We start from the raw sequence: 26,670 nt of genomic DNA on the forward strand, positions 1-26,670 counted from the left end.
AAAAAAGTGACCCGGATGTGCTTTCTGTTCCTTTGCTCAGCCCTCACTTTCCAGAAGCGGTTGAAGGACGTAGTCTTCTGTGTATCCTAGAAGTCAAGTGGGTGAAATATTATAAAAATCATTAAATTTGCACAATTTTTTATAAATTTTAAGTGTAGGTAGTTTTAAGTAATTTCATATGCTTTTTTTTTTGTTGTTTTGGAATGGTGATTGGCTATTGGAAAGCCGGTAGCAGCTCCTAATTGATTATTTACGCCCTGACTTTGGTGATTATGAGAAGTATTTTAACTTGTCAATCAATACGGTGTTTAGGTTATGTCTGAACCATTGTGGGATCAGTAGATGTGGAAATGAAGGTGTTTAACGAGGAAATATGAACCCCATTCGATGAATTCTCCTGAACCAAACGGTGACCTTTAGCGGAATTCATTTTTCCATTCTCCGAGCACTTCATTATGCAGTATCCTGCATCTTTCTGTGGGCGAAAAATTTTACTCAATAGTCTGCCTGCACCATTTGTATGTGGATTCCACGATTTAATGTGGCTTCATTTGCTAAGTGAAAATTTTAAGTTTTAAAGAGCACGAAACAAGCTTGAAGTGAGTGGTCCCCTCTCGTTTGTCAAAATCCTTTGAAGTAAAATTATCTAGTGATTTTGGACCTTGGACAAGCTATGTAGGAGGAACTGATACATAAATTGATGAAGACTATTGAAAGTATTCTTTTGTTATTTACGCTTTTGGGAAAAATAAATGAACTGAGAAAAGGAAAAGCGAAACGAGCTATTTTAGTTATTTAATCTTTCACCCCAAAACATACAGGCTAGAGGTGTGCCTCTACAAAGGCATCAAATTCAACATGCACCTCTGCAATGTCCCAAAAATGGTTGGACATCTCTAACCCTGGGGTTAATACCCCAAACGGTGTGTAGCTCCTATCTTGCACTTACTTCCAGTTGTGATCAAACAGTTTCAGCGTCTGTGGACTGTGGTGTCCTCCTGTGCCACTTTACAGGTTTTCAATCTCAAAGAGACAAATCGGGTAGTTGCTTCACTTTCCTGTTAAAATGTATTTTTCCTTTGCTTGATTTCATATAATGTTTTTGGTATAATATTGAAAGTGACTCTGTGATCAAACATATGTAGTGTTCGTCGTATGCTGTGGTATTACTTTTTCTCATTTGCTGTTCAGTGGTTATCTTGTGTTCTTAAAATCTATTAGTGTTATTGCAATATATTTTGTATATGTTGTACGACTGCCTTTTTAAAACTTTTTTTAAAAACTAATTTACGTAGCTTATAATAAACCCATGCCACAGTGTGTGGAGTGCAGTGTACATCTGAAATCACTTACTGAGTTTCTTATTATCTAGCTAGACCAGGGGTTCCCAAACATTTTCTAAACCTGATTCCCTCAAAATGATGTACCATCTGTTCAGTGCCCCCCACTAATATCAATCTTGGATTCTTGGTTATTGCTATCAATACTCGCACTGCATGATTTTGGATAAAAGCAGACCTGTTAAAGTAAATGCTTAACTACAGCAGGCTGTTGACACACATGTAATCAAATGTTGTATCTCTTGTCCAGAGTTTCTCAACCTTTTTTTCTTGGCATACCCCCATCCAGAAATGTAATATTTCTCAATAGCACCATTTCTTTGGTTTTACATTACTAAGTAATGAACACTTAAAATTATTAAGTAATGAATACTTATTGCTCACAAACAACTTAAGGTGATGTTTCTTTAATACCCCATGAATACCTAATGTTGCATTTTGGAATATTAGCAAATGATTACTGATAGTTGTTGTTTGTTTTTTTTTTTTGGAGGGGGGGTATTTTTTTAATTACATTTTTTTAGACAAAATCCTTTTTTAATTTTTTTAATGTAAGGACAGTGGTGTTGTTAAATATGGGATAAAAAAATAAATGGCTGAAAATGTCCGTCGTTTACAAAAATGGTTACATAAAAATTCAGATCAAAAGAACTTCTGGTTCTTTTGTTTATTTTTAAAGGAAGGGTAAAAATTTTGCTTAAAAAAACAGCTTTCCACTTTTGATTAATTTTTGTAAATGCTAAAATGAAATGTAAATCCAAAGCTAGAGTTGCTTTATTTATTACTGAGCATTCCTTTATTGGCAACATTTTAAATATGCTTTGCATTAGGTGTTAATTGAGTTAACATTATAAATGTTGTCTCTGTATGTACTAAAAATAGCCACTGCCCTGTTGCAGGCTGAAATATAAATGTTCCCATCTGTCATCTACACTACCTCTCTATCAATTTCTCTGCTATCTTGTGTCAAGAGTCTGTTGGTTTTTTTTTTTTGTGTATATGATTGGATTCCATAATTGCTATAACGCCTTGCTGGGTTGGAACCATCAGTGCTACTACTTTGAATATCTTGGTTTACTGTAGTTTCAGAAGTAGATGTTTAATCCAGCATTAATAAAGGGGTTAACTTATTGAATAACCGAGTCATTAGTACAGCATGTAATGTGGACGACACTGCAGGTTTTTGTGTTGTTCCTTATGTTGAACTCCATGTTGAAATTTGCAAAACTCATTTAATTCTATGTTATGTTTACTTACCTGTAATATACATGCACAATTTCAATTTTGGAGCAATGCGTAGTTTTTGTGATATTGATCCTCCCATTATAACTCTCCAACAAAATTTCTGAAACTCCATGAAGCCTATATTTTAAATTGCATGATCAATAATGTGAATATGACATTTTGTGAGAACAAGCATAGCCATTTTTGAGTGAAGTATGATTTTTTTACTTCTTTTCCCATTATATATCTCTGAATCACTCTCATTTCCATTGAATCACTGGAATCGTGTGTAACCTTCATTGTAAGCAGGGCCATGCTTACATCTTCTTCTTTTAGCTGCTTCCGTTAGGGGTCACTACAGCAGATTATCTTTTTCCATATCATCCTGTCCTCTGCATCTTGCTCTGTCACACCCATCACCTGCATGTTCTCTCTCACCATATCCATAAACCTTATCCATAGGCCTCCCTTTCTTCTTCTTGCCATGGTTTTGCCAAATTAATTACCTTCATCTAAACAATTCTGGCATGATGCCACAAATGAAGACTTTGTGCAATGGTCTTTATCTTGGAAATACTGTATATCTTTACTGAGGAAATTATAAACCATGGGTTGGTCTTTTGAAATCACTGATATTTTTATTTAAACACTGGAGTTTGACACATAACATATACAGTATATTGTAGTGCATTGTAGAGATCCATAATTTTCTCTATTTGTATTTTTCTTTCTTTTTAGCTGCTAAAATCAAAATGGCAGGACACGACTCCGGAACTCATCATCAGTTCACTGGTATTCAAAAATACTTTAATTCCTATACCCTTACTGGCAGGAGAAATGTAAGTAATAGTTCTTCAAAAGGTTTCATTTGGTAATTGCATAGAGAATATCTTTGTTATCAAGAACATGCTCTTTTTTCACAGAATAACATTTTCATTACACACTAACTGTGGTTACATCAGTACTTTTTCCATTTACAAGGAAGGCAATTGAACATTTATACATATGCAACTCTTAAATTGAATGAATCTTTGTTTTAAATATTAAGTTAAATTGAAAATCCGCACACTTCACAATTCTCTGCCAGAAATTTAATACAAAATGCATAAAATGTTATTTTTCTTACCCCAGTGGATTTTTTTAGCTTAGTTAGCAATATAAACCAGTATAGTACATAACAGTGAGTCAGTCAGTCATTGTCCAGCCCATTATATCCTAACTAAAGTGTCACGGGGGGTCTGCTGGAGCCAATCCCAGCCATCACAGGGCACAAGGCAGGAACAAATCCCAGGCAGGGTGCCAGCCCAACCTCGGGGCAGACACACATACCAAGCACACACTAGGGACAATTTAGGATCACCAATGTACCTAAACTGCATGTCTTTGGACTGTGGGAGGAAACCCACACAGACACAAGGAGAACATGCAATCTCCACACAGGGAGGGCCCGGGAAGTGAACCCAGGTCTCCTTACTGTGAAACAACAGCACATAACAATAACATGTATTTATTTAGCACATTTTCATACAAATGATGTAGCTCAAAGTGCTGTACATGATGAAGAAAGAGAAAAACAGACAAAACAAATAAGAATTAAAATAAGGGAACACTAACATAGAATAAAAGTAAGGTCCGATGGCCAGGGAGTATAGCGAGAAAAAAAAAAAAAAACTAAAGACGCCTGGAGAAAAAAATAAAATCTTCAGGGGGTCCAGGCCACGAGACCGCCCAGCCCCCTCTAGGCATTCTGCCAAACATAAATTACATCAATCAGTCCTCATTGTATTCAGGGTTCACATGAAAGAACTTGGTGATGACAGTCATGTGGACTTGCTGGCCTTTAATCCATCAATGTAGGGACATTACGGTGCTTTTGATTAGGTGGTGGTGGCCACCACAGAAAACTGGAAAAAGAATAGAAGAGAAAGCAGTGGTTAGTATGGATTTTGAAGCCACCATGAATAATAATGATAATTAATTGAATATTGTTGTGGTGAAAAATTGTCACCAGAAGGCTTTTTACCTGAAAATGAAGGCTATTAGGACTCAGGATAGGCAAATAGAGTTTTAAAGCTTTATTGCAATAAAACAACACAGATAATAACACAGACTTAACCCAATATGCCAAACTGAGCTGAGCCCCGAACAGTTCAAAACTTCTATAGTAATTTCTTATCACTCCAACCTTGTTCAATTATCTCATTCTGCACCTGTCCTCACTGTCTATTGTTCATCTCTAGTTTCTGTTTTTGCTTATTTCTTTCACTGGCCAAGGCCAGTACAGACATTCTCTGTCTTACATTTATGGGCTTTCCTCTCTGACTTTTAAGCTGGTTTGTCTGATGCCCAAAGCTAAGCTTTAATTAAAAAGAAATATGGCATATGCCTTTATTTAATCATTTGCTCGGCATGCTTGACTTGCCTTAATTTCTGCGCTAAAGTTCATTTCTAATATATTCTTCTATATTTATTTATGCTAGTTCCTGAATATACTAATTTTACTTTCATGCATTACATCATTTTGACCCTGTTTATAAGCAAAGCCTTTTGTTGTCTTTTTGCTGATTCACCAATCCAGCTGGTTTCTCACATGTCTACCAAGGCCACCATTTTCTTAGCTTCCTATCTTGTCGACATTGGTGCACGGGCAGTTTCTATGTGTCATTCCTGTCCTGTCCTGTCCTGTCCTGTCCTTTCCGAAACTAGCAATTCTGCTTCAAGCCTAAAAAATAATGCAATATGGCTGATTTTTATTTAACTATTTGCTTGATGTATCTTATTTGCTTGACATTCTAATTTATGCTTAATATAATGTTTCAGAAGCTTTTAATTACTTTTATGGCTATTTATGCTAATATATAGATTTTTCTCTTCCATAATATACAGAGCATCAGGATTAAACTAAAGTGAAGCTATGAGAAAGCCATGTTAAAATAATGTGTTTTCAGCAGTGTTTTAATCTGCTCCACTGTATTAGCCTGATGAATTTCTATTGGCAAGCTATTCAAGATTTTAGGTGCATAACAGCATAAACCTTCAGATATACAGTATAGCTATTTAATGAATAAATAGCAAGCATGACAAAAGTCCGCAGTGGGTAGCGCTGCTGCCTCACAGTTAGGAGACCCAGGTTCGCATCCCAGGTCCTCCCTGCGTGGAGTTTGCATGTTCTCCCCATGTCTGCGTGGGTTTCCTCCGGGTGCTCCGGTTTCCTCCCTCAGTCCAAAGACATGCAAGTTAGGTGCATTGGCAATTCTAAATTGTCCCTAATGTATGTGTGTGCGCCCTGTGGTAGGCTTGCGCCCTGCCTGGGGTTTGTTTCCTGATTTGTGCCCGGGATTGACTCCAGCAGACCCCCGTGACGCTTTAGTTAGGATATAGTGGGTTGGATAATGGATGGATGATAAAAATCTCCAAATATATGCATAGGCTATTCTACTCAAATGCGGGACTTCAGAAGAATTCTTTCCATGTTCCATTCATCTTAATAAATAGTTTGATCAGATTGCTTCATTGATCATTTTTGTTACAGAATATTCTGCAAATTTCAATGTGAACAATTACTGAAATCTTCAAAATAGTCTTAGCTTTCATAGCAATCACATATGTTGAACCACTATATATCCCTTATTCTTATGAATAATTAACTAAGTACCGTTCTGTGAATTGAAATGAAGCAAAGGTGAACAAATGGAGAACAAGGAGTTGTAAAAAATTAGGCGAAGTCTTCTTAAAGTTACAAAGGGAAAGTGGGCTAATGGAAAATGCTTATGTTTAACAAATGTCTCATTTGGTTTGGGTCAGTCTTTAGTTGCCATATACATGACAAAATTAGGTCAAGAGATTTTTCTGGATGGTGCTATGGTGTAAATTGTTCAAGCAGAATCAACACATTTCTTCTTACAAGGTACTGTAGTTCAGAACAGGACCGTGCTGATGACGTGGTACTGATCTGTCTAAAGTGGTCATGTAAAACATTCCACTGTGCTAGCCCCCTTCATGTCTCATAATCTCCCAGAGGTTTGAAACTTTTTCATTTTGTCAAACTTTTTATCTTCAGATAGTAATAATGTTTTATTAGCTTGCTGAAGCATAAACTAATGTGGTGTATTTCTGTTGCTTTGGAATGGTATAGTACATTGAATACATTTTTGTTATTTGTCATGGTTCCTGGGATTTCTGGCAAATGTTTCCACATAGTATTGATTGAAAAGTGTGAATTGCTGTTACCTGTCATTCTTCATTCATGCTGAAAGTGGTGGTTGTGTTTTGCAGACAAGAGAAGCAAACTCCTAATGTAGTGCATTTTAAAATTGATATTTGAGGCTTTGTAAAAAGTGTGAATAATATACAAGCATCAGAATACTTGCTGTATCTTAGGTTCAGTTAAATGAAAATCGTTCTTCTTTTGAATGGTTCCCGCAATATGATTTTATAATTAATTATTGGCATTGATTACCTTAAATGTTGCATGGGCTTCTTTTAGATTTGGAGAAAGAGAGTTAGTGTAGAAATGCAGCAGAACTGCCATATTGTGTTTGCTGGTGTAAATTAATGAAAACAGTACAGGCAGTCCCTGGGTTACGTATGAGATAGGGACTGTAGGTTTGTGCTTAAGTTGAATTTGTATGTATGTAATCAGAACAGGTACATTGTATTAATAAATGCTATTGTTGACCAACTGTAACCAAGTGCTCTGCCAATGAATGATGGAGTTTCACCATTCTCTGACCTTTTTATTATTTCTACTTTATTTTCAATGGTGATGGTTTTTCTCTTCTTTACTGTATCACCAGCACTTGCATCAGATTTGTGTTTCAGAGACATTCTTGAAGGGTGAAGACAAACAGTTAAGATGAGCTCTTCTACACAGCACTGTCCACAGCAGGAAGGCACCCGTTGTCAACACGTCTGACGTACTGACGAGACAACTTCCTGCTATTTGTGTAGCAGAACAAGCAGGCTTGCTATTGAGAATGAATGGGGGCGGCAAGGGTCGGTTCACCACCAGCCCACCTCATAGTCACCTCCACTACAGTATGCTGCCTGCAGCGTCTGCCCACCGAGAACAAACATGGTGCAGCGAAAGGCGTGTAGTGAATCGCCCACCACCGCCCCCATTCAACAGGCAGCCATCTGAGGCACACTACAATGTTACCCCCCACCGCCCTGTTCACCCTCAGTGACCTCCATTCAGCCACAAATGGGTCACCGCTTGCACCCTGATCAGCCACCCACCGAGATTGAAGGGGGCAGCCATGTGTGGTGGGCGGGCAGTGAAATCGCTTGCCACCGGGAGCCACCCGAGGGACACTACACTGCGCAAGCAGCAAAATCACCCCTCTCCAGCATCCATCCACCCACCGCTTGCAACTTCCCCAGGCCGAAGATAATGGAGCGGCAGTTACTGAGGCGCATGCGGCGCAGCTGTGGCCCCGTTCGTATGTCATAGGTCGGATGTCCGTAACCTGGGGACTACCTGTATATGTTTGTGAAAAGAAGTAAGGGGTGTTTTGACTTATTATTGAAATTTTTAAAGGAGAACAGTTGCTCCTCTGAAACCCCTTCTTAAACGGTGATACAATGGAAAACAAATAGTTGTTTTTTTTTTTTTTTTTTTTACCTCCTCTTTGCTCTATCGGCTGCTGGCTTGCATCTCACGCGGCATACTTCTGTCATATCACCTATGCCCATATATTTGATCTCTTTTCGCTTTTGCCTTTTCATCAATATCACATTGAATTTTGATTCTGTGTTTGAAATTAGATCGTGACAATGCAACGTCTAACTGCCTGTGAGTGAATATCGTTTCTTTCTCTCTACAAGAAATGTGTCTGACAATAGCATTCACACAAATGAGAAATGATTGAACCGTGTGCGTGCTTGAAATTTTCTCTCGTGAGATTTCATTTTCACCAAACAACAAGTCTTTTAATTCTCATGGATACGCCTTTTCATTGGGAAGAAACACTACTTTTTTTCTTTTTTTTTTTTCCCCCTGATGGCAACAGGAATTATACGATCAACAAGTCTCTGACTTAAAGTTTAAATCCAAACAATATATTTGATCTCTTTTCGCTGTTCTGTTATTTCATCGAGTAATAATTTCTGTTTGTTTGTGCTATTGCAATCTTTACTATCATTTTTTTGAGACATTCAGATTTTCTTACTTCCATTATCTCTAACCTGCTCTGCATGTGTATCGTGCCAATGTTTAACAACCTTCTACTTTGTCATCTACTCTTTGTTTTATTTCCGGCCCCAGGTGTGGTTAAATCTTTGGCACAAAGACTTGTCTCACGGGACGTGAAAGTGTCTCATGTCACATCTTGTCTCCTTCTAACATTCCAAGATATTTTTTTTTATAATAGAGAGAAATAACTGTTCAGCACACAATTTTGTTTTAGCTTTTTTTGCTTGATTAAACTAGTTAATTTCAGTGTCCTTTAATGAGGAGTTTCTTTCTTGACATATATATGATGTTATACTTACAGTATCCTGCCCCAAGTGGAGGAGTTTAAGTATCTCAGGGTCTTGTTCACGAGTGAGGCAAGAATGGATCGTGAGATTGACAGGCGGATCGTTGCGGCGTCCGCAGTGATGCGGGCTCTGCATTGGTCTGTCGTGGAGAAAAAAGAGCTGAGCCGTAAGGCAAAGCTCTCAATTTACCAGTCGATCTACGTTCCTACCCTCACCTATGGTCATGAGCTATGGGTAGTGACTGAAAAAACGAGATCGCGAATTCAAGCGGCTGAAATGAGTTTCCTCCGCAGGGTGTCTGGGCTTTCCCTTAAAGATAGGGTGAGAAGCTCAGTCATCCGGGAGAGGCTCGGAGTAGACCCGCTGCTCCTTCGCATCGAAAGGAGTCAGATGAGGTGGCTTGGGCATCTGATAAGGATGACTCCTGGACACCTCCCTGGTGAGGTGTTCTGAGCACGTCCAACCGGGAGGAGGCCCCGGGTAAGACCCAGGACACGCTGGAGGGACTATGTCTCCCGGCTGGCCTGGGAATGCCTTGGGATTCTCCCGGAAGAGCTGGAAAAAGTGGCCGGGGAGAGGGAAGTCTGGGCCTCTCTGCTCAAGCTGCTGCCCCATTGACCTGACCTCGGATAAGCGGAAGAGGATGGATGGATGGATGGATATACTTACAGTATGTTTTGTGTGTGTGTTTATTATGACCATGTCAATTTCAGCTATGAGTTTCAAATGATTTACACATTTTAGGCATTCCACAATACAATTTGATCAATGATGTCTATCTTTATCAGAATTATGAGCATTGGAAAATATTTGAATTGTATTTATTTTTGTGCAAAATGGGTCTAGTAGACTATACTTGACAGATGCATGTTGCTTTTTTCCCTGCTACCAAACCCAAAACTGTACACAATTAGGGAAACTTTTATTTTTTCCTTCTCGGTGAGATATCACTCTTCTGTTTCACTTCACACAAAATACAGGCTTGTAGTACTATACTGGTAAAATTTCAGATTTATGCAGGTTAGAGACACACTGGCTACATCAGATTATATTTTTTTGATCCAATAATCAATTGTGGTGACACTGTCTAGTAAGTTTAGGAAAAAAAAAAAAAACTGATATTTTAGGGGGAAAAGGCACAATTTACCGTGCCAGACTGTTTTAAATTCATAACGTAGTGAGACTTTCTACATTAGACTTCTAGTAACTTTTAATTTAAAAATTAGCCACAGCAGATTCTGTCAAGTTTTGTTCATGTTCTCCTTGCACCAGCTGGCTGAATACCAGTAAGAGTTTCATATGTATTAGCTGCTTGTTGGGCAGTGTCTTTTTAAAGAAGATTGTGACAAGTGCAGATTGTTCCTGGAAACCTCAAATTAACATGCAGTTCCATTTTTATGTAACAGTTAACATCCCAATTTTTGTTCTGCAGTGCGTGCTGGCCACATATGCTGGAATTGCTGCAATCTTCCTTTATTTCAAACTTAAACCGAAGAAAAAGACAGAAGCAATTGCAGCAAAGTAAATGGTAAGTTATAAATAATGAGTACTAGGATTAACCACAATTTTATTTTTTACATTAATATATAATAATGATTATATATGTAATTATAATGTATCAAATGACTTCAAGTATTTTATAGCTTTCACTTTTTTTTTTTGTCTTTTTAGGTTTTCTGTGTGTTTTATTGTACAGAGGACCAGGATTGTAGTTTTGCTTTTTAATAAAAGCATGCCAGCACTGTATTGGAGTTCTAAGTTATCTACTCTAAAAATACAAGTACCATCATAAACTTTTTTTTTATTTACAAGGTATAAAATGGTATAAAAACTGTACAGACAAATAAAGACGACAATGATAATGCTTTTGCTTTCTTTGTGTCCCAAAATGTGTTGGTGGAGTTTAGAAAATTGACCACTTTTCTCCATATTCCAGCCTTCAATAAATTAAAAGATGTGAAATGAAGTGGTTTGTGTATAATCTTACAGATTCTACATGATTATCATCAGTTCTTACATTGGCTACTGGCCAAGAAGTAAAGCCAGAAAGTAGGTGAGGGCAGTGTATCATTTTTTTCTGAGAATATAAAAACATCATACTCCTTGCCATTCTCAAAACGTAAGGTAAATAAATCGTATTCCATGGCAGTGCTTTTTCTTTGTACATTAACATATTAAAAAAAAAAAAAATTCCCTACTGTTGATTCACAATCATGTTGGCAATTTTAGAAATCCCTTCAATACCTCAATTTGATCACAATCAAAGCAACACAAGGAATAAAAGTTCATCACTGAAGGATAACTTCTATTCAACCATTACCATCAACCACCTTCTGCTGTATTTAAATATGTACTAAAGTCTTTATTGTAAATAACAGCCTGCTGCCAAGAAGCTTTCAAAGCCATGGTAATCAATCCTTGTTTCCATCCATTTTAATGTGCACTGCACATGAATGTTATTTCTTCAACCTCTAAGGGTTATATGATCCTGCAGCAAGAAGTAAGTTTCTTCGTGTAAAATGAACATGTACGACAGCAGTCGATTTTGTCACATATGTTCCCAATAATATGTCCTGAGAGTTTTCTGGTAAGGTTATATGTCCGGTTGCTGCAGTAAAGTCGTCAGTCTCTATGTCATCAAAGGCTTTTGTGGCATCCCATAATTTGACAGTATTATCCATTGAACCTGTGATGAAAGAAACGAAAGAGTTAAATCCATTCTATAAATTCACTGTATACAGACAATGACTGGCCCAGAATTTGAACCGAGCATATTGGAATTGTGTGTAAACATCAGCCCTAGGGTTTAGCACATAGTCTGCTATATATATTGTAAGGAAGGAAACATAAAAAACATACAGTATATAGTAGAAGGTAGCTGTTAACAGGTATTCTTGCAAATTGTCTGAAGACTACAAAATATGTGGGTCACATTTTGCTACAAAAAAGTGATTTAGTTTTCCCGTGTTAATTGTTCAATTATACAGCAGTACAGATTGATCCACGTTGCAGTCTAATTTGAAAAAGAAAAATAGCTTCATGATCATCATCAATTCAGAAGGTATTGTTCGATTATTTAGAAAAATACCACACTTGTCATGTGGAGAATCTTACAGGAGGCTGCTTAACAAAACAACTTATTATTATTTAATTTCCTATATACTGCAATTCTCTTCAAGTAGCGTGATACAGTCAATGGTGTAAAACAGTGCTATAGCTTAGTTCAGAAATTGTATGCGATTCCTTGCTGTTTCAAATAAAACACTAGGCAAATACCATGTGGCATAAAATGCTTTTCATTATAAGATTCAATTCAGTTCAAAACCGTTATCATTGTACATGAAATGAAATTTGGCAAACCAATATGTTGACATTTATACATTATTATTATTCTGGAAATGTATTGTTCGAAAATATCTATATATATATATCTAGTTATTGAGGTCTATGCCTTGTTTTTGGAGGTAAACAATTTTTCTGTTGAGGGTCTCTCCATTTCTTAGAAGAGAAAAAAAGCAACCTTAAAACAATGAAAAGTACAGTATATATGTCTATGAAGAAGAATGCAAGAAATCTAAAAATACAAAACAAAAATATTGGATTCCCAGTTAAAGATGTATATTCCTGTCTGTTTCTACATCATAGATAGATTGAACTTTATTTGTCCGGAAATCTGGCCTTTCACAGAAGCTCTTTAAATAGATAGATTGACAAATACATACACTAGAAAGTCTGAACACAAACCAGAATGACTGAAAAGGAAGAGAATTAAAAAGTAAAAACAACTGACTTGGCAGTCACAGTAATACTATTCAGAAGTGTGAAAAGGTGTTTAAATTTTATAAATTTCTTAATGTATGAAAAGTATTCCAATGGTACAAACTTGTATTTATCACGTATTAAACTATTCATGATACATAATTTTTGGTTATTCTGCATGGTTATGCAAGGATTTTACAATGGAACAGTACATACAGCCCATTAATATTAATTTTACAAATTCCTTAATTTACAGAAAGTGAAAGACTTACCAGATGCCAAAATCTCGCCATCTCTACTGAATTTAAGTGCATATATAGTATCCGTATGACCTTTAAGTTCACCAATCATCACCCCATGCCCAATATCCCACAGCAAAATTCTTCCATCAGTTGCTCCTGATGCTAAAAATTTCCCATTTGGTGAAAATGCCAGACTATGGATTGGGCCCTTCAAAAAAAAAGTATTTTAGAAAGTGATTAATACTATAGTTTCCCATAAATCCTAATTTCAACCACGTTTCAATTTATGAATAAACATAAGTTTATTTTATGTCTTAAATTAAAAAAGAAGGGAAAGAAATTAAAGCACTTACTTTGTGTCCTGTCAAGATACGAACACAGTTACCAGTTAGCACATCCCAGAGTCTAATGGTTCGATCAGCTGAACCAGTCACTACGTAGTTGCAATTTGGATGGAAACGAGTGCTGGTTACGTCCGCTAAGTGGCCAGAAAACATCCTCAAAGGCTGATAATGATCTGTTGCCCAAAGGCTTTAAGAAAAGTTAATTATTAGAATGTCGGCCATTTACCATTTTCTGCTGTTTACATTTTTAATTAACTTGCTTCACTCACTGACAACTAAGGCTAAGTAATCCCATGTATTAGCAAACTCTGAATCTGCAATCTCATATTAATTGTTAAATCTCAACTAAATGCTAGACTGTCATTTCTCAAAAACATCTGTTAAAACAATTGTCATAGAAAAACCCTGTGGCTGCAGGGTTTTATTGCAGTAAATTTCAATGCCTCATTGTGTGTGTGTGTGTTTGTAAAATAGGGGTAAATGCTTGTTTTGAACACTGCCATTGTTCGTTTCCCCTGCACCTCCATGTTAATATTTTACCCCATTAAACTATCTTCTTATATAATACGCTACCGTAGCAGTTCATTTGTCTGTCCAAGATTTTAAATCACCTGTAGCTCACAAACCGTTTGAACTATTGGCCTGAAATTTGGTACACCTCTCCTATGTGATGTCTACTGTCCGCTTTCGGGGTGATGATTGAACTCCAAGGTTATTCCTCTTTTTATTTATATTTTATTGTAGAATCAACTCTTGGCAGCGGCCAGCAGGGCGGCCGTGTGGCACATGTGTATGGGCACCATTCTCATCCCTACCACCTTTGTGTCACTTCCCTTACCTCTTCATATCTTAAATCATTCTTGAGGCAGATTGAAGAGTTAAGTGCCATCTTAAGTGAAAAATTAAGGAAAACATACAAAGTAATTGCAACACAAACACTGACTTCATCAGTTTTAATGCGAGAAGATGCGAACGAAAGAAGAGAAGCAGTGGGCCGCTAGTGTGGAGAAAAGAAGAGCTGCTCAGGAAGCAGCAAGCGCATCAACCTCCAAGCAAATGAATGCTAAACAGAGAAAGAGTAGGAATGCTTAAGTCAAGTGTATTCACTGCACGTTATTGTGAAGTGCGCCATTACTGGTAAGGAATAAAACAAAACTACAGCTCAAGAAATACCAAACTTGCTACTAGCCATTGTGAAGAAGGATGTGAAAAAGGTTTAAATGACCATGTACTAGTAGTTAAACTTGAAGAATTGGTCTTTATTGGAGAAACTGGGATGAAAAACCATTGTTGCCTCAGGGCAAGAGCAGAAACATGCCAGCCAAGACTAAACTTCCTGAATAAAGACATGCAATTTACAATTACATTTATTTTTAAGACCTAGTGCTAAACAATTGAATAATGTGACACCTTCAGCATTCCTGCCTGTTAAAATGAACACTGAAACAACATTAATACATCCATTAATGAACACGTTTAGCAATTCTGGGACTTGGAGGAAGGTTGTAGCCTTTCCCACCTGCTCTAGGTGAAAGGCTGGAACTAAACTTGTATGGGGTGAATGTTCATAGCAGGGCCCACTCACAGAAAACTGCATGGGCATGTCTTCACTTCAGGCTCATTTAATATGGCTGCCTCACAGCTCAAGGAGTCTGGGCTCAAGTCTCAGTCCAGTCACCACCTGTGTGAAGTTTGTATGTTCTTGTGTCTGCATGGGCTTTTATCTGAAGGATTCAGGTTTCCTTCCATATCCTAACAATGTAAATTTTATGTTCCTGGGTGAATATAACTTGGTCCAGTATAATGATGAGGGTGAGTGCATTTGTGTGTGTGTGTGTGCTTTCCTATGGACCAGCAGACAACACGGAATTAGCTCCTGTCTGGCACTTAATATTGTCACGATTAAGCAAGCCTATGATGTGGATAGGTGGGGGCAGTGAAACAAGTTATCCTGTATCAAAAACAAAAACATTTATGAAGCCTGGAAGTAATGAAAAATGTCTTACCGAGCTACTCGGTCATGCCCTCCAGAAACAAAGTAGTATCCATATGGTGAGAACTGTGTGTCCCACACAGGATAGTTGTGGCCTTTGTACCCCACAAGGCACGTGAAGGTCTGCAGACTCCATAGTCTTACAGTGCCATCCTCTGAGCATGACAAAAGATAGTTTCTGTAATATAAAGTTGTCATATGTGAACAATACATTCATCTGTATATTGCACAACTTGTTACAATGAAATATTCCTGAAAATACCCACATGTCCTAGGACTTCATAAACACCAAGCATAAAAATGTACAGTGAATAAATGCTTTACTGCAACAAGTTAGCTAACAAAAACAGAAGTAACTGGTGGGCATAATCTCTTATATTCCTATAATGATGACATCAAACTAAGAACAGTGAACTTCAAACTCCTGTGCACATACAGTATCATGCTCTTCCAAGAAAAGCTAAAGAAGATTCTTTAAATTGTTTAGTTTTTGAATATTATTTTGACTTTGATTGTTAATCCTATAATGTGTGTCGGCGTAGAACTGCTACTTATCTGAATCAAAATAAGCCCATCATGGAGGTATGTACATAAAATTAGAATAAACCCTGGATCCCACCCTAGGGAGGGACATGAGACATAGCCCACTTGGAGAAGTGAATGTGTGTATGAGTAATTCATGTCCTTCAATAATTTCGACATCCTGATCATGATGATGACTGATTCCAACTTAAAAAAGGTCTTTCATACCTATTAAATATCAAACTTTGCATATGTAAGATATAGACTATACATTAATCTGCTTACAGAGAACACATAAATACTTTGGAAATTAACAGGATTTTTATGCTACTAAATTTAAAAATATGAAGTAAACTGGAGGAGGCAAAATTAAATTTTTAGATTAAAAATGATACATCCATTTTCAAATTAAAAATGCTCAGGGATGCTGTACAATGCGCTCTGATCGTCAAAGGTCATGTGAAAAGACAGTTTCCCTCTGGGATTAACAAAGTATTTCCATTATAAAACCCTTGCCATACAATTCAGTATGACTGTAATGCACAAATGTATTAACTTTATCACTCATTCAATATCAAAAAGGTACACAACAATAGTGATGCGGTTGAAAACAAGCACAACTACAAAAAAATTGTAATGTATAGGCACTCTCTGTTTATATAATCAGCCACACTCATGTTCTCCTGTAAAACCTCAAATGGGAACTGAGCTCCAAACTAGCAACTTCATTGTGCAGCACCCAACTATCACTTTTAATTTATTATTGATTTTTCCATTAAAAATATGTTACTGACTCCTGTATGAAAATAATCTTAAGAGTGATATGCTGCAGAAAGTATTTCAGGAAAAATCCATATATACTTGCTGGTCCAGATCTAATTATGCAGATCCAGATCGTCTGGATGACTTTGATTTATGCGGGGATGATTCCAGTTCGGCGCAAAGATGATTCTTCAGGTCGTCAGTTTGCACACTTCCCGATGGTCCTGGATTTTTCGGGTGATTTTCTATGTAATGAACTTATTAAGTTATAGCGTAATGAAAATTGCATAATTAGATCTGGACCACCCTGTAGATTAGCTTTTCTAGACTATGTCATTAGTAACATTAGTAACATCATTAGTGTCCACTGAAATGTTCTGCAATAATATGGCTACCACGCTAGACCTTGAATCCTTGTATTCTAACGAACTGATACTTTGCTCAAATATGAACCCAACAAACACAGCTTTTATTTTGGACTGAAAGATGGTGCTAACATACACTGATCAGCCACAACATTAAAACAACTGACAGGTGAAGAGAATAGCATTGATTATTTCATTACAAAGGCACCTGTCAAGGTGGGATGCATAAGGCAGTACCGGAACAGTCAGTTCTTGAAGGTGATGTGTTGAAAACAGAAATAAATGTGCAAGTATAAGGATCTGAGCTACTTTGACAAGGGCCATATTGTGATGGCTAGACGATTGGGTCAGAGCATCACCAAACAACAGGTGTTATGGGGTATTCCCAGTATGCAATGGATAGTACCAACCAAATATGGTCCAAGGAAAAACAATAGGTACACTGATGACAAGGTTATCGGCGCCCAAGGCTCACTGATGTGCATAGGGAGTAATGACTAGTCTGTCTGGTCTGATCCCATAAAAGAGCCACTGTAGCATAAGTTGCTGAAAAACTGAAAGCTGGCCATGAGAAAAAGGTGTCGGAACACACAGTGCACAACCCAACTGTGCTTCATTCACTCAGAATATGGAACAAATGTAGGAAGTACTTCAAGATAGAGGAGCTTGTATCTGTGGCACCTCTGCAGGATAACCACCTTTTTCCATCCTCTCAAAAGGTACTAAGTTTTTAATGTCTGGAAAACGTACACAATTAAATCACTGAAGAGATCTGTACATGGACGACGTCTTTGCATCCTATGAACAATTACACTCCAAATTCAGCTTTCCACCAGCACATTTCTTTTACTACCTCCAAATCAGAAACTTTACTAAACAAAATCTGTCCAGTTTTCTTCACCTCCCACCTACCTCTATTCCAGAAAAAATATTGATCAGTCTTGACGACTCAGACAGCATTTCTGTAATATATAAAAACATTTTAAAGTCCCTCCTTTTCAAATATCCCAGAGTACAGTGGGAAAAGGATCTCTCACTCAACATTTCAGAAAAGGAGTGGAAGGTAGCAATGCACAGAATTCACTGGAGCTCCATACGCGCAAAGCATACAATTATTCAACTTTAACTTATCTATCAAGCGCATCTGTCTCATTTAAAATTATCCACAATGTTTCCAGGGCAAGATCCAACGTTGCAATAAAGTCGTAGCCTCATTGGGTCATATGTTTTGGGCCTGCACCAAATTATCATCATTCTTTTATACCAACATTTTTAAATGCCTATCAGACAGCCTCAGTGTCACCATCCCTCCTAATCAATCCACTATCAGCTGAGATTGGTGGACTCCCAGATGGGCTTAAAGTTGAGAAGGAGAAACAAACTGTGATCACATAGACTTATCTTGCTCAACCGGGAGAATCCTAACTCACCTATTTTTAAGTCAGTGGGTAACTGATGTTATATACGATTTGAAATTGAAATCTAATTCTCACTTATAGGATCTGTACAAAACATTTTCAAAACCTGGCAGAATCTAATCAAGAACAATTTAGAATAAGCATTAAAACGGAGGAAATGGGGTCTCTTCCCTTTTTTATTTTATTTATATTTATTTATTTTTCCTACTATTAAAGTTTTACTTTTTTGGCCTAGCTCTCATTCTCATGGGTGGGTGTTGATTTGATTCAAACTTAGTTTTGTAAAACTTGACTTCCTTGTATGGAATGTTCTTTGATTTTAAATAAATTCAATAAAATGCTAAAAAAAAGAACACACAGTGCATCACAACTTGCTACATATGAGGCTGCATAGCCACAGACCAGTCAGACTGTCCATGCTGGTTCCTGTCCACATCAGAAAGTGTCTACAATGGGCATGTGAGTGTCAGAACTGGATCATGGATCATTGAAGAGGGTGGCCTTGTCTGATGAATCACATCTTCTTTTAAATCATGTGGACAGCTGGGTGTGTGCACGTTGCTCATGTGTGTAAGAGATGGCAGCAAGATGCACTAAAGGAAGAAGGGAAGCCAGAGCAGGCAGTGTGATGCCCTGGACAAAGTTCTTCTGGAAAACCTTGCGTTCTGTCATTAATGTGGATGTTACTTTGACACATACCACCTACCTAAAGATGGTTGTAGACCACATACATCCCTTAATAGTAACTATATTCTCTGAAGGCAGTAGCCTCTTTCAGCAGGAAAGTGCACCCTAATACACTGCAGAAACTGACAAAAAGTTCAAGGTGTTGACTTTGCCTCCAAATTTCCTAAGTTCTCAATCTTATGGAGCAGCTGTGGGATGTACTGGAAAAACAAGTCTGATTCATGGAAGCCCTACCTCGCAACTTACAGGACTTAAAATATCTGCTGCTAACTTCTTGGTGCCAGATGCCACAGGACATCTTCAGAGGTCTTGTGGAGTTCATGCCTCAACTGGTCAGAGTTGTTTTGGTAGCACAAGTGGGACATACACAATATTAGGCAGGAGGTGTTACTGTTGTTACTGATCAATGTATGTATATTGGTGGCTGATCAATGTATGTATATTGGTCTGATGTGGCAGTATTTATGAATGGTGTAAAATGTCTCAGACGAGAGACAACTGAAAAAGCTCTTACCTATCAGGACTAAAACTTGTCCCATATACTGGTCCACTATGGCCATAAAGAATTTTTGATTCACTTGCAGTTTTTTCATCCATTATCCTTTCCAATACATCATCAGACTCTTTATCAATCAAACTGAGATCTGCAAGAATCATAGGCAAAACGGAAAATAATAATCACTTAACTGCACTAAAGACTGAATAATTTAAAGTAAATGGTAAATGAAAATGAAGCACAATTGAGACATCTTAAAAATGACAATGACAACATTTATCAAACTATATTTTAACTCGTGATTCTCACCGGCTGCAGATTTCACACCCCTAAGCTTCTTTGGTGTAACACTCCATACACGGACAGTGGAATCAGCGAAACCTCCAGCGATCAAACTAGAATCATCAGTGAAGTCAACTGCTGTTAATCCCTGGAACAAAATACATGTCAGTCTGTTTATTTCATACTATTTTTTAATAATAACCTCTGTACCACTACAAAACAAATCTTGTGTGTATAAATTGTGGTAATTCAGTAAAAATTAACAATGCACATAACAAAATTACCTGCTATCACATTTTTCAAAAATGTACAAAGTAAATAGTGGTGATTTAATTAAAAGTAACAATTAACATAACAAAAATGACATCACATTAAAATGTACAAGTTAAACATTTTACTTTATTAAATGTATGTCCAACTTAATTCCCACAATTGAAAATATTTTATCAAAAATTCTGGTTTTTGTATATATCTCTCTATTAAGTACAGTTGTACACTATTAATAATTTTATAAAAAAAAACAATAACAGTCTTTGACATTTGGTTATTAAACAGAGTCAGATACACATCATTAGATCCTTTGTTGCTCCACTGTACTTGAAATTAGGATATAGTATGCTCTTAAAAATATATAACATTTATTTTCTGATTCAACATAAACAGGACTATTCAAATGAAGACAGTGTCAAATTTACGTAATGGCTCTTTTGACTTAGCTATGGATAAAACTTTATAAATTAGCTTAAGATTTTAATCAATATTATTCAATTTTACTTTTAAAACACACCGCACCGTACACCCATATTAACCTATACTCGTACTTTCAGTGTGGCAAATTAGCTCATAGTTTATGGTCAATGTTTAAAACTCTAACTCTTCCACTCAGTATGCGTTGCATCCTTATATTTGATCATAATGTAGCAGCCGGGCTCAATTAATCTTACACACAGTGCCAGAAGATCTTAAATAAATGCATTCACTGCATAGGCTAACTCATGGAATAAAATGTGAAATGCTGAAGGCAATAATAATCAAAAGTGAAAAAAGTAAAATGATTTAAATGGTTTTAATAGCATACTAATAGCTCTATGTCAGTGCTGCCCACAGTTTCCAATCAAATAATCAGTGTCTATTCCTCATCCATCTTTACCCATTATCATTACAATATTATTATAGTACACCTCTTACTGTGACTTGACTCAAACTGACAGGAGTATATAGTGAAACTAGCAAAATACCCGCGCTTCGCAGCGGCAAAGTACTGCCTTAAAATTTTTATTAAGAAGAAAATTAAACCTTTTTAAACTGAGGGAAAATATACCAATAATTATTTGTTAAGGATCTCTTTGTATACCACATTGTGAGTTCGGCCCTCCGGTTGTAATACGACCAAGCTATGCGCTGAGCTTACTCTTGAGCATGTAACGTACACTTGGCCATGTGAACAGTAATCTTGTTTCAAATCTCACAGATTGGATTGCTGCTGTCATAATCGGTTTGAGTTTCATGGTTTGTTTCCATTACAACAGTATTTGCAGGACTTGTTGTGTTGAAGTGATATTCGGCATCTGTCAAGCGTTGTAAGCATACAACCGGTTTCATCGATAACTTCACATCCAGCTTTTAAAAGTTTAAACATTTATAAACATCAAAGTGTCCACTACTGAAATCGTCACCTGTGAATCTAAGATGTTTAAGAGGCATTGGCGGTTATCAAAAGGTGTAAAATATTTGGCCATTTCGGGACACTTGAAAGCGACAACCGAACAATTCAGCAGCAGCCATCAACTCACATGCAGAACCATAGGTGAAGGGCTTAAGCATTTCACTCTTATAGTTCTCCTGTGTAGTATAATTATCTCCTGTACCACCATCAGTCCACACCTTGAACCTGTCCCAGTCATTTAATACATAAGACACAATGTTCCTCCGGATATCAAGAGTGAGCCTGATATGGCCGTGCAATATGTAACAAAGAGAATGGAAAAGGTAGGTGCCATCTCCGGGAATGGAAACCACTCGGTAAGTGACACTTCTTTGATCGATGGTGATCACCTCGATAGACATGTTAATGGGGGTACGGTTGAAATGATAAAGGAAATGGGTACCTGAACAATGTAAAGTAAGTCTAAAATACCTACACAATAACTAGAATCGTAATAAACGAACAATAAAACAGCGAAGAAGCTGTGGATTAAATAAAAAGGCTGTAGTTATCAGCAGGGAGACATGAATCCTGTGGCGAAGCAAGGAAGGGAATGTAGAGACCGGAGTGACAGATGGCCTTATATAGGCAGGCAGCCAACAACGTGGGAGGCGTTGGGATGGGGGACCCAACGCCGCCTCAAATGGTGACCGAGCTGCAGGCTATGGATGTATATATGTACGTAAGTAGGACTCAGTTAGCGTTGGGAACCCGCGTACCAAATTTCTTGAAGATGGGCCCATAAGTAACAAAGACCGCTGAAAAGTTCAATATGGTGGCCGACAGTGGCATCATACCACTGAAATAAGTACGTACATTGGTTTCAGTTAGTGCAGGGAAGCCACCTACCAAATTTTGTGAAGATGGGTCCATAAATAAGAAAGTTCAACATGGCGGACGTTGTCGACCGTTATGACAGTTACGCGTAGAATCTTGAAATGAAGCCTGCTTAACTTTTGTAAGCTGTAAGGAATTAGCCTGCCAAATTTCAGCCTTTTGCCTACACGGGAAGTTGGAGAATTAGTGACATTGGAAACTTCAATATGGCGGACGACAGTGGCGTCATACCACTGAAATAGGTACGTACATTGGTTTCGGTTAGTGCACGGAAGCCGCCTACCAAATTTCGTGAAGATGGGGCCATAAATAAGAAAGTTCAACATGGCGGACGTTGTTGACCGTTATGTGTAGAATTTTGAAATGAAACCTGTTTAACTTTTGTAAGTAAGTTGTAAGGAATCAGCCTGCCAAATTTCAGCCTTCTACCTACACGGTAAATTGGAGAATTAGTGATGAGTGAGTGAGTGAGTGAGTGAGTGAGTGAGTCAGTCAGGGCTTTGCCTTTTATTAGTATAGACTAGCAAAATACCCGCGCTTCGCAGCGGTGAAATACTGTCTGAATATTTTTATTAATAAAAAAGTAAACATTTTTAGACTGAACGAAAATATGTAAAAATCAATTGTTAAGGATCTCTCTGTATACCACGTTGTCAGTTTGGCCCTCTGGTTGTAATATGACTAAGCTGTGTGCTGAGCTCACTCTTGAGCATGCAACATACAGTTGGCCATGTGAAAAGCAATCCCGCCTCAAATCAATGCCAACCTTTTGTAGTGTTTGTCCCTGAGACTTATTAATTGTCATTGCGAAGCAGAGCCTTACTGAAAATTGAACGCGTTTGAATTGAAATGGGAGATTAGATGGTATAACGGGGATGCGAGGAATAAAAACTGTGTCACCTGAGGCACTGCCAGTAAATATAGTTGCTTCAATTAGGTTGTTTTGTAGAGATGTGACCTGAAGTCTTGTGCCGTTACAAAGTTTCGGTGGTTGTAAGTTTCTGCTTCCTTGGCGAAGGTCGTAAACGAAAGAAGACACCGCAGTGAACACAGAAGAGAACCCGTGGATTAAATAAAACCTACACAATAACTGTAACAATCGTAACAAATGAACAATAAAATAGAAGAGAACCCGTGAATTAAATAAAAAGGTTGCTTCGTTGGTGAAGCAAGGAAAAAGCACTTTCTTATATGTCGTTCGTTTTTAAAACAGTGCAGAAGCTGTGAGAAAGCTGCTTCCTTGGCGCTCGTAACGAAAGAAGACACCGCAGTGAACACAGAAGAGAACCCGTGGATTAAATAAAACCTACACAATAACTATAAAAATCGTAATAAATGAACAATGAAACAGCGGAGAACCCGTGGATTAAATAAAAAGGCTGCTTCGTTGGCGAAGCAAGGAAAAAGGACTTTCTTATATATCGTTCGTTTATAAAACAGTGCAGAAGCTGTGAGAAAACTGCTTCCTTCGCAAAGTAAGGAAACGACTGAAGAGACGGCGGGGACGCGGTAAGTGTTCGCAAGGCAGCTGAAGCGCTGCATTATGGGATCTGTAGTTTATTGTGTTACCAGTGCTTCATATCCCCGGGCCATTAATAACAATAATACAGTATATAAAATGATCTCGCGGGCCGGATGTTGCCTGCGGGCCTTGAGTTTGACACATATGGAGTAAATAGAACTTGAAAAGATATATTTTTCGTACATCGAGCCCGCGTGCTATTGTGGTTTTGCTTGCATGCCTCAATAAGTCATCCTCCCCTCGCTCTTACTTTTTTACCGTTCATCTAATGAATACACTGAGTATGGCTTTACCAAAACAATCATTGATGGCGAATAAAGTATCCATTATTCGAGTATGTAGATCGGGGTATATATATACATATATATATACCCGCATATCGCAGCGAGAGAGTGTGTTAAAGAAGCTATGAAAAGAAAAGGGAACATTTTAAAAATAACGTAACATGACTGTCAATATACAGTAATTGTTTTGTGAGTTTTACTGAGTGTTGCTGTCATCAAGGATTTGATTATCATTATTTCTTTCAATCAGGTTCGTATTTGTAGGATGTGTTGTGTTCAAGTTACATTCCGTGTTTGTCAATCGTTGTAAAGATGACAGGTTTCATTCATCGATTCGTTTCTTACTGCATCAATAAACAGCTCGTCTTCTTCTTTATCTGAGACCCGACACACTGCATGCATGGGTTTTTTTTACACTGTCTTCCTTTAGCGGGACATTGACTTTTCCCACCGTGTGCTTTGTTTCCACAGTAGCTGCATTTATGAATATGCTTGTATGTATCAGGCGCTTCATATTTTTTGCTGCCTTTTCAATTGTGTAATTCGTTTTTTGTTCAGCGCTCTTTGGAACTGTTGCTTTTTGTCTGTGCACTGCGTCAGTTCACGTGAGCCGCTCGGTGTACATGCATCGAAGGTTCCCAGCTGTGCTGGTGCCATCTCGTGCTATGTCCATGGCTGTATCTAATGTTACCGAAGTCCCGGCACTTAAAACTTTCTCTCGCAGTTTCGCTGAGTTTGTGCCAAACACCACCCTGACCATCTCATTTTCCTCTGCATAAGGACAGTCCTTCACCCGTGAATATTTACCCGTGGCAGTTTGCTATTGGATTGCCGCTGACGGACAGCCTTATATGGGTAGGCACTAAATTACAAACGCCAGCGATAGCCTGTCTATGAACTTAATTTAAAGTTTAGGTTTACATCGTGCTTTGTTTCCGAAGTAGCAGAACTCATGAATATGGTTGTATATGTCACTCGCTCGCTTCTTATTGTTTCGCTGCATTCTCAATTATATAATGCATGTTTTCTTCAGAGCTTTTTGGGCCTCTTCCTGGTTTTCTACGTACTGCGTGATGTCACACGAAACTCCGCCCCCACGGGTTTCAAGCTCATCTCCATTACAGTAAATGGAGAAAAACAGCTTCCAGTTATGACCATTACGTGTAGAATTTCGAAATGAAACCTGCCCAACTTTTGTATGGAAGCTGTAAGGAATAACCCTACCAAATTTCAGCCTTCTACCTACACTGGAAGTTGGAGAATTAGTGATGAGTCAGTCAGTGAGTGAGTCAGTGAGGGCTTTGCCGTTTATTAGTATAGATTATGTCAACTGCAGTTATTAGCAAACGTGGACTAGTATTTGACAAAGTATTTAAATGTTAAAAAGCAACTACTATTCCATTTTCAAGTCCTTGAGGAAGTGATTCCTCATTTTGTTGGGATAGGCTCTTGATCACCATGACCTTGCAATGAGCTAAGCAACTTAAAAATGGATGGGTGGACAGGTAAACGATATGGAGACTGTAATTAACATAGTTATAAGTTATTTTACATGATTTAACCTATTACAAAATTAAAGAGTATTCTATGTATAAAATAAGATTATTTTTTAGGGCTGAGAATGAGATTTTCGAACCTAATATATACTGCAAACACACCACAAATGCTTTCCTTGTTTACACATTTAAAAAATAGGGATTGAACAGAATGCACATTTTAACAAAATAGTCTGTAACAGCACAAAGAAAAGGCAAACTCTTTTTTTCTTCCGGTCAGTTCTTTAAACAGATTACACGCTCCCCAACAGTATCAATAAATCAAACATGGTACAAGGTTTACCTGGTATGCATTCAGAAAGGTGTAGAAGCAAATTGAGGGCAGACTGTCTGGACCAAGTCGGATTCTTTTGGTTGCTTCTTTCATGTTCATTATTTTGTCGAGCTTGTCAGAATCTTTAAGTTCTGGTAGGGGAATTCTAAATATCCAACATACACAAAAACATGAAAAAGGCCCATGTTAAATTCTTTTTACTAGAAATTTTATAATTTATGGTAAAGTAACCAGTAAATGACTAAATTATACATCAACATACCTATTTTGCTGTGGAGCATTCGGGTCTTGTTTTTTACTCTTGGAACCCAGGCTATCCTTTTTGGGCTTTTTCTTTTTTGGCTTTCCTTCTTCATTTTCAGCTTCTTCATCTTCATCATCCAGCGGCACTTCAATTTCTGGCTCTTTTAAGAGTCCATAAAAAACCTGAATTATAAAAACAAATAAGCATTTTAAGTATATAGCTTTCTCAATCCCTCTTTAATCTAATGCAAGGCTGTGGAAACAAAGACAGAACTGGCAGGAGCTAGCATTTAACAAGGTGCTATTATATTGTTGAGCCTATTCATACACACACA

At 37.6% G+C, this 26,670-nt stretch overlaps 2 protein-coding genes across 3 annotated transcripts in view; one reads left to right on the top strand and one right to left on the bottom strand.

Moving 5' to 3' along the window:
- On the top strand, positions 1-10,906 carry atp5md (ATP synthase membrane subunit k). The gene is made up of 4 exons (XM_039734712.1): positions 1-97; positions 3,303-3,403; positions 10,477-10,572; positions 10,716-10,906. Exons 2-3 carry the CDS (start codon positions 3,317-3,319, stop codon positions 10,567-10,569), a joined length of 180 nt encoding a protein of 59 aa, XP_039590646.1. The 5' UTR covers positions 1-97; positions 3,303-3,316; the 3' UTR covers positions 10,570-10,572; positions 10,716-10,906.
- Positions 10,829-26,670, bottom strand: part of taf5 (TAF5 RNA polymerase II, TATA box binding protein (TBP)-associated factor) — a 23,369-nt gene continuing 7,527 nt past the window's right edge. For both annotated transcript variants that reach the window (XM_039734680.1, XM_039734673.1), the window contains exons 4-11: positions 26,355-26,518; positions 26,102-26,237; positions 19,942-20,062; positions 19,651-19,780; positions 15,396-15,560; positions 13,399-13,576; positions 13,076-13,253; positions 10,829-11,730 (exon numbers count right to left, since the gene is read on the bottom strand). In XM_039734680.1, coding sequence (XP_039590614.1) covers positions 11,516-11,730; positions 13,076-13,253; positions 13,399-13,576; positions 15,396-15,560; positions 19,651-19,780; positions 19,942-20,062; positions 26,102-26,237; positions 26,355-26,518 — 1,287 coding nt within the window. In that variant the 3' untranslated portion in view covers positions 10,829-11,515. The remainder of the gene's footprint in view (positions 11,731-13,075; positions 13,254-13,398; positions 13,577-15,395; positions 15,561-19,650; positions 19,781-19,941; positions 20,063-26,101; positions 26,238-26,354; positions 26,519-26,670) is intronic.

The sequence above is a fragment of the Polypterus senegalus genome, chromosome 1, assembly GCF_016835505.1.
Source record: "Polypterus senegalus isolate Bchr_013 chromosome 1, ASM1683550v1, whole genome shotgun sequence".
Classification (NCBI taxonomy): domain Eukaryota; kingdom Metazoa; phylum Chordata; class Cladistia; order Polypteriformes; family Polypteridae; genus Polypterus; species Polypterus senegalus.